Source organism: Thalassophryne amazonica, chromosome 8, assembly GCF_902500255.1.
Source record: "Thalassophryne amazonica chromosome 8, fThaAma1.1, whole genome shotgun sequence".
Taxonomy (NCBI): domain Eukaryota; kingdom Metazoa; phylum Chordata; class Actinopteri; order Batrachoidiformes; family Batrachoididae; genus Thalassophryne; species Thalassophryne amazonica.
The window spans coordinates 116,883,065-116,892,244 of NC_047110.1; the positions used below are offsets into that span (position 1 = coordinate 116,883,065).

General features: G+C 41.7%; 1 protein-coding gene across 1 annotated transcript in view; it reads left to right on the forward strand.

Moving 5' to 3' along the window:
• LOC117516389 (plasma membrane calcium-transporting ATPase 1-like) overlaps nt 1–9,180 on the forward strand; it is a 169,497-nt gene that overhangs the window by 9,446 nt on the left and 150,871 nt on the right. Inside the window, exon 2 of the mRNA XM_034177366.1 lies at nt 8,904–9,176. Coding sequence (XP_034033257.1) covers nt 8,981–9,176 — 196 coding nt within the window. The 5' untranslated portion in view covers nt 8,904–8,980. The remainder of the gene's footprint in view (nt 1–8,903; nt 9,177–9,180) is intronic.

The window sequence follows — 9,180 nt, forward strand, 5'->3', positions numbered from 1 at the left end:
CTGATTACCTCACCAGTGACTAATGAAACCAGCTGTAAGTCATCTGTGACTGATTACCTCACCAGTGACTAATGAAACCAGCTGTGATTAACTCACCTACAGGGGTGATCCTGGAGGCGGACGGACCGGGCAGCTGCCCGGGGCGGCATCGTGGGGAGGGGGGGTGGCACGACCATGCAGAAAAAAAAAATGGTAAAAAAAAAAAAACGTGGTGGGGGGGGGGGGCTGTCCTGACGGGGGGGGTTCGTGGTTACGTTACGGCAGAGCGGCAATGGCTGCTGTCATGGCTTCAGCTCTCAATGGTTTGCAGGCCAAAGTTAAAGCAATAGCCCCCAGGTCAATGTTTGTGCATTGCTCTGCTCACAGACTGAATCTGGTTCTGTCTCAGGGGGCTAAATGCTTATCTGAGTGCAGAATATGTTTTGCATCACTCTCTGGGTTTGCCACATTTTTCTCTAAATCCACAAAGAGGATGTCTTTTCTTGAGTCTGCAGGCTGCTCAAGGTTGCCCAGAAATGCTCCTACTGGATGGACTTTCACATCACGGATAGTGAGCACTGTGGAAAACAGTTATGATGCCTCCTGCAAACTTTTGTATATAGACTGTTTTCCTCTTAGTTCTTTTGCACTTCTTGTTATTTATGACAAATTATTGTGGTTTGCCATTTTTGCCTTTAAAGAGTGTTAACTTCTTCACTTGTTGCTTCCTGTTACTTATGATACACAATAGTGTTTGTTATTTCTTCTTATGTGTACATTAATGGGTGTAGAATTTACCTCTGTCGTTAGTTCATTTATTTATGATACATGATTGTGTTTTACCATTTTTTCCACTTTAATGTATAGGGGGTTTTTTTGTACATTTTTTGTCACTTCATGGTATTCTGTAATATACAGATTAACTTCTTTTGTTATTTATATGGTGCGACTTTAATGGAGGTTTAAGTCTTGTTCATTATGGTGAATGATACTCTATGATAATGCAAAGTGCACTCTGTTGGTAAAACTGAATGACGTGCAATATTTTGTCCATCAGGTGGCGCTGTAGTGCAGTTGTGCTTTCTTAAATACCTGTACTGTACATAGTTGTAATGTGAAGTCACTGAGTCTTTTGTTTTTTTATGTTCAAAAACTTTATTGAAGGAATTATTGTTAATCTTTGTGTTTGTTATTGCAGTAGACATTAAAACCTGAAATTTGTTCTTGAAAATAGCTGTTGTGAGTTCATTTGTGGGATTGTGGGTGTTCTGGATGAAGTTAGTGTTTTCATGGGTGGTGGGGCGGAGGTGGTGGCCACATTAGTGTGCGTAGGGGGTGGGGGGGGTGCACGCAGGGGGTTTCGCCCGGGGAATAAATCACTCTAGGACTGCCACTGCTCACCTATGACTAATTACCTCACCTGTGACTAATAAAACCAACTGTGATTAACTCACCTGTGACTGATTACCAAAACTCACATATGACCAATGAAACCAGCTGTGATTAACTCACCTGTGACTGATTACCAAAACTCACATATGACCAATGAAACCAACTGTGATTAACTCACCTGTGACTGATTACCAAAACTCACATATGACCAATGAAACCAACTGTGATTAACTCACCTGTGACTGATTACCAAAACTCACATATGACCAATGAAACCAGCTGTGATTAACTCACCTGTGACTGATTACCAAAACTCACATATGACCAATGAAACCAACTGTGATTAACTCACCTGTGACTGATTACCAAAACTCACATATGACCAATGAAACCAGCTGTGATTAACTCACCTGTGACTGATTACCTTCCGTGTGACCGATTACCTCACCTGTGACTGATGACCTCATATGTGACTGATGACCTCACCTGTGACTGATGACCTCATATGTGACTGATGACCTCACCTGTGACTGGTCACCTCATGTGTGACTAATAAAATCACCTGTGACTGATTACCTCACCCGTGACTAATAAAATCTTCTATGACTAAGTCATCTGTGACTGATTACCTCACATATGACCAATGAAACCAGCTGTCATTAACTCACCTGTGACTGATTACCTCACATATGACCAATGAAACCAGCTGTCATTAACTCACCTGTGACTGATTACCTCACATATGACCAATGAAACCAGCTGTCATTAACTCACCTGTGACTGATTACCTCACCTGTGACTAATAAAATCTTCTGTACTAAGTCATCTGTGACTGATTACCTCACATGTGACTAATAAAATCACATGTGACTGATTACCTCAACTGTGACTAATAAAATCACCTGTGACTGATTACCTCACCTGTGACTGGTGACCTCACCTGTGACTAATAAAATCACCTGTGACTGATTACCTCACCTGTGACTAATAAAATCTTCTGTGACTAAGTCATCTGTGACTGATTACGTCACATGTGACTAATAAAATCATCTGTGACTGATTACCTCACCTGTGACTGATTACGTCACATGTGACTAATAAAATCATCTGTGACTGATTACCTCACCTGTGACTGATTACCTCACCCGTGACTAATAAAATCTTCTATGACTAAGTCATCTGTGACTGATTACCTCACATATGACCAATGAAACCAGCTGTGATTAACTCACCTGTGACTGATTACCTCACCTGTGACTAATAAAATCTTCTGTACTAAGTCATCTGTGACTGATTACCTCACGTGTTACTAATAAAACCAGCTGTGATTAACTCACCTGTGACTGATTACCTCACCTGTGACTAATAAAATCATCTGTGACTGATTACCTCAACTGTGACTGATGACCTCACCTGTCACTAATAAAATAACCTGTGACTGATGACCTCACCTGTGACTGATGACCTCATATGACTGGTGGTTGGCTCTCACTGGTGGTCTCACCTCAACTGTGACTAATCACATGTGACTAATAAAATCACCTGTGACTGATTACCTCACCTGTGACTGATGACCTCACCTGTCACTAATAAAATAACCTGTGACTGATGACCTCACCTGTGACTGATGACCTCACCTGTGACTGATGACCTCATATGACTGGTAGTTGGCTCTCACTGGTGGTCTCACCTCAACTGTGACTAATAAAATCACGTGTGACTAATAAAATCACCTGTGACTGATTACCTCACCTGTGACTGATGACCTCACCTGTGACTGATGACCTCACCTGTCACTAATAAAATAACCTGTGACTGATGACCTCACCTGTGACTGATGACCTCACCTGTCACTAATAAAATAACCTGTGACTGATGACCTCACCTGTGACTGATGACCTCACCTGTCACTAATAAAATAACCTGTGACTGATGACCTCACCTGTGACTGATGACCTCACCTGTGACTGATGACCTCATATGACTGGTGGTTGGCTCTCACTGCGGTATTGTATCACTTCCTGTTCCGGAGCACAGCGGTGTTTTTCTGTATCTGTTAGCTGTTTAATCTGCGCAGTTAGATTGATCTAGTTACCTAGATAACGATTTGTTTCACAGTGTTATCTTCACGTGCCTTAACTAAAGCACTCCCTCTGCTGAATCACCTCTAAATTATTTACACGTTATTCACTTTGCATGTTTTTAGGAATCCGCTAGCTTAGCGCAGCTACTAGCTCTTAGCCGGTTTAGCATGGCGGCTTCTCCTGTCTCTCCCGCACTTTTCTGCTCTGGGTGTGAAATGTTTAGTTATTCCTCGGCCTCCTTTAGCAGTAATGGTACTTGTAATAAGTGTAGCTTATTCGTAGCTTTGGAGGCCAGGCTGGGTGAATTGGAGACTCGGCTCCGCACCATGGAAAATTCTACAGCTAGCCAGGCCCCTGTAGTCGGTGCGGACCAAGGTAGCTTAGCCGCCGTTACTTTCCCTCTGGCAGATCCCGAGCAGCCGGGAAAGCAGGCCGACTGGGTGACTGTGAGGAGGAAGCGTAGTTCTAAACAGAAGCCCCGTGTACACCGCCAACCCGTTCACATTTCTAACCGTTTTTCCCCACTCGGCGACACACCCACCGAGGAACAAACTCTGGTTATTGGCGACTCTGTTTTGAGAAATGTGAAGTTAGCGACACCAGCAACCATAGTCAATTGTCTTCCGGGGGCCAGAGCAGGCGACATTGAAGGAAATTTGAAACTGCTGGCTAAGGCTAAGCGTAAATTTGGTAAGATTGTAATTCACGTCGGCAGTAATGACACCCGGTTACGCCAATCGGAGGTCACTAAAATTAACATTGAATCGGTGTGTAACTTTGCAAAAACAATGTCGGACTCTGTAGTTTTCTCTGGGCCCCTCCCCAATCGGACCGGGAGTGACACGTTTAGCCGCATGTTCTCCTTGAATTGCTGGCTGTCTGAGTGGTGTCCAAAAAATGAGGTGGGCTTCATAGATAATTGGCAAAGCTTCTGGGGAAAACCTGGTCTTGTTAGGAGAGACGGCATCCATCCCACTTTGGATGGAGCAGCTCTCATTTCTAGAAATCTGGCCAATTTTCTTAAATCCTCCAAACCGTGACTATCCAGGGTTGGGACCAGGAAGCAGAGTTGTAGTCTTACACACCTCTCTGCAGCTTCTCTCCCCCTGCCATCCCCTCATTACCCCATCCCCGTAGAGACGGTGCCTGCTCTCAGACCACCAATAACCAGCAAAAATCTATTTAAGCATAAAAATTCAAAAAGAAAAAATAATATAGCACCTTCAACTGCACCACAGACTAAAACAGTTAAATGTGGTCTATTAAACATTAGGTCTCTCTCTTCTAAGTCCCTGTTAGTAAATGATATAATAATTGATCAACATATTGATTTATTCTGCCTTACAGAAACCTGGTTACAGCAGGATGAATATGTTAGTTTAAATGAGTCAACACCCCCGAGTCACACTAACTGTCAGAATGCTCGTAGCACGGGCCGAGGCGGAGGATTAGCAGCAATCTTCCATTCCAGCTTATTAATTAATCAAAAACCCAGACAGAGCTTTAATTCATTTGAAAGCTTGACTCTTAGTCTTGTCCATCCAAATTGGAAGTCCCAAAAAACAGTTTTATTTGTTATTATCTATCGTCCTCCTGGTCGTTACTGTAAGTTTCTCTGTGAATTTTCAGAACTTTTGTCTGACTTAGTGCTTAGCTCAGATAAGATAATTATAGTGGGCGATTTTAACATCCACACAGATGCTGAGAATGACAGCCTCAATACTGCATTTAATCTATTATTAGACTCAATTGGCTTTGCTCAAAATGTAAATGAGTCCACCCACCACTTTAATCATATCTTACATCTTGTTCTGACTTATGGTATGGAAATTGAAGACTTAACAGTATTCCCTGAAAACTCCCTTCTGTCTGATCATTTCTTAATAACATTTACATTTACTCTGATGGACTACCCAGCAGTGGGGAATAAGTTTCATTACAGTAGAAGTCTTTCAGAAAGCGCTGTAACTAGGTTTAAGGATATGATTCCTTCTTTATGTTCTCTAATGCCATATACCAACACAGTGCAGAGTAGCTACCTAAACTCTGTAAGTGAGATAGAGTATCTCGTCAATAGTTTTACATCCTCATTGAAGACAACTTTGGATGCTGTAGCTCCTCTGAAAAAGAGAGCCTTAAATCAGAAGTGCCTGACTCCGTGGTATAACTCACAAACTCGCAGCTTAAAGCAGATAACCCGTAAGTTGGAGAGGAAATGGTGTCTCACTAATTTAGAAGATCTTCACTTAGCCTGGAAAAAGAGTCTGTTGCTCTATAAAAAAGCCCTCCGTAAAGCTAGGACATCTTACTACTCATCACTAATTGAAGAAAATAAGAACAACCCCAGGTTTCTTTTCAGCACTGTAGCCAGGCTGACAAAGAGTCAGAGCTCTATTGAGCTGAGTATTCCTTTAACTTTAACTAGTAATGACTTCATGACTTTCTTTGCTAATAAAATTTTAACTATTAGAGAAAAAATTACTCATAACCATCCCAAAGACATATCGTTATCTTTGGCTGCTTTCAGTGATGCCGGTATTTGGTTAGACTCTTTCTCTCAGATTGTTCTGTCTGAGTTATTTTCATTAGTTACTTCATCCAAACCATCAACATGTCTATTAGACCCCATTCCTACCAGGCTGCTCAAGGAAGCCCTACCATTATTTAATGCTTCGATCTTAAATATGATCAATCTATCTTTGTTAGTTGGCTATGTACCACAGGCTTTTAAGGTGGCAGTAATTAAACCATTACTTAAAAAGCCATCACTTGACCCAGCTATCTTAGCTAATTATAGGCCAATCTCCAACCTTCCTTTTCTCTCAAAAATTCTTGAAAGGGTAGTTGTAAAACAGCTAACTGATCATCTGCAGAGGAATGGTCTATTTGAAGAGTTTCAGTCAGGGTTTAGAATTCATCATAGTACAGAAACAGCATTAGTGAAGGTTACAAATGATCTTCTTATGGCCTCGGACAGTGGACTCATCTCTGTGCTTGTTCTGTTAGACCTCAGTGCTGCTTTTGATACTGTTGACCATAACATTTTATTACAGAGATTAGAGCATGCCATAGGTATTAAAGGCACTGCGCTGCGGTGGTTTGAATCATATTTATCTAATAGATTACAATTTGTTCATGTAAATGGGGAATCTTCTTCACAGACTAAGGTTAATTATGGAGTTACACAAGGTTCTGTGCTAGGACCAATTTTATTCACTTTATACATGCTTCCCTTAGGCAGTATTATTAGACGGCATTGCTTAAATTTTCATTGTTACGCAGATGATACCCAGCTTTATCTATCCATGAAGCCAGAGGACACACACCAATTAGCTAAACTGCAGGATTGTCTTACAGACATAAAGACATGGATGACCTCTAATTTCCTGCTTTTAAACTCAGATAAAACTGAAGTTATTGTACTTGGCCCCACAAATCTTAGAAACATGGTGTCTAACCAGATCCTTACTCTGGATGGCATTACCCTGACCTCTAGTAATACTGTGAGAAATCTTGGAGTCATTTTTGATCAGGATATGTCATTCAATGCGCATATTAAACAAATATGTAGGACTGCTTTTTTGCATTTACGCAATATCTCTAAAATTAGAAAGGTCTTGTCTCAGAGTGATGCTGAAAAACTAATTCATGCATTTATTTCCTCTAGGCTGGACTATTGTAATTCATTATTATCAGGTTGTCCTAAAAGTTCCCTGAAAAGCCTTCAGTTAATTCAAAATGCTGCAGCTAGAGTACTGACGGGGACTAGAAGGAGAGAGCATATCTCACCCATATTGGCCTCTCTTCATTGGCTTCCTGTTAATTCTAGAATAGAATTTAAAATTCTTCTTCTTACTTATAAGGTTTTGAATAATCAGGTCCCATCTTATCTTAGGGACCTCGTAGTACCATATCACCCCAATAGCGCGCTTCGCTCTCAGACTGCAGGCGTACTTGTAGTTCCTAGGGTTTGTAAGAGTAGAATGGGAGGCAGAGCCTTCAGCTTTCAGGCTCCTCTCCTGTGGAACCAGCTCCCAATTCAGATCAGGGAGACAGACACCCTCTCTACTTTTAAGATTAGGCTTAAAACTTTCCTTTTTGCTAAAGCTTATAGTTAGGGCTGGATCAGGTGACCCTGAACCATCCCTTAGTTATGCTGCTATAGACTTAGACTGCTGGGGGGTTCCCATGATGCACTGAGTGTTTCTTTCTCTTTTTGCTCTGTATGCACCACTCTGCATTTAATCATTAGTGATCGATCTCTGCTCCCCTCCACAGCATGTCTTTTTCCTGGTTCTCTCCCTCAGCCGCAACCAGTCCCAGCAGAAGACTGCCCCTCCCTGAGCCTGGTTCTGCTGGAGGTTTCTTCCTGTTAAAAGGGAGTTTTTCCTTTCCACTGTCACCAAGTGCTTGCTCACAGGGGGTCGTTTTGACCGTTGGGGTTTTTACGTAATTATTGTATGGCCTTGCCTTACAATATAAAGCGCCTTGGGGCAACTGTTTGTTGTGATTTGGCGCTATATAAATAAAATTGATTGAAACTGATTGATTGCTATGTGACTGATGACCTCACCTGACTGATTACCTCACCTGTGACTGATTACGTCACATGTTACTAATAAAACCAGCTGTGATTAACTCACCTGTGACTGATTACCTCACCTGTGACTAATAAAATCACTTGTGACTGATTACCTCACCTGTGACTGATTACCTCACCTGTGACTGATTACCTCACATGTTACTAATAAAACCAGCTGTGATTAACTCACCTGTGACTAATAAAATCACCTGTGACTGATGACTTCACCTGTGACTAATAAAATCATCTGTGACTGATTAACTCACCTGTGACTGATTACCTCACCTGTGACTGATTACCTCACGTTACTAATAAAACCAGCTGTGATTAACTCACCTGTGACTAATAAAATCACCTGTGACTGATGACTTCACCTGTGACTAATAAAATCATCTGTGACTGATTAACTCACCTGTGACTGATTACCTCACCTGTGACTGATTACCTCACGTTACTAATAAAACCAGCTGTGATTAACTCACCTGTGACTAATAAAATCACCTGTGACTGATTACCTCACCTGTGTGTTAATGTGCGCTCTGGGCACACCTCTTTCATTCTGTTAAATTTTATGTTTATTTTCTTTTCCAGACCTTCTCAGTCTGCTTGTGGTTTACTCAGGTTTATATTTGCACTGAAAGGCTGCACATACCTTTTGTGGTACACGTTATAATGAAAACAAAGAATCTGTATATCATTTCATTTTTTTCATGAATGTTTAAATTTTTGTCTGGTTGGTTCTTGTGTTTTTATGTCGAGCACTTTGAGAACCTTCTGACTGAAGGTTCTCTGTAAATAAATTGATTTCAAAATGTTTTTTTTTTTATTTGTCTGTTTTAATTCCTGATGCGCCGTCTGTTTTGCAGAGTCTTTCTTCTGTTATATCTCCTCCTTGTGACCGACACTGACTGTTTTTGGTAAAGTACTAGAAGAAGACGCCGACATGGCCAGCAACTCTTTTTGGGTGCACAAACATGGGTGCCAGATGAAGCCCAACCACGAGGCGCCTTCCGGTTGCTCAGTGAAGGAGCTTTGCACTCTGATGGAGCTGAGAGGCCCTGCGGCGCTGATCCACATCCAGGAGACTTACGGAGACATTAATGGACTCTGTGGCCGACTCCGAACGTCACCTGTTGCGGGTAA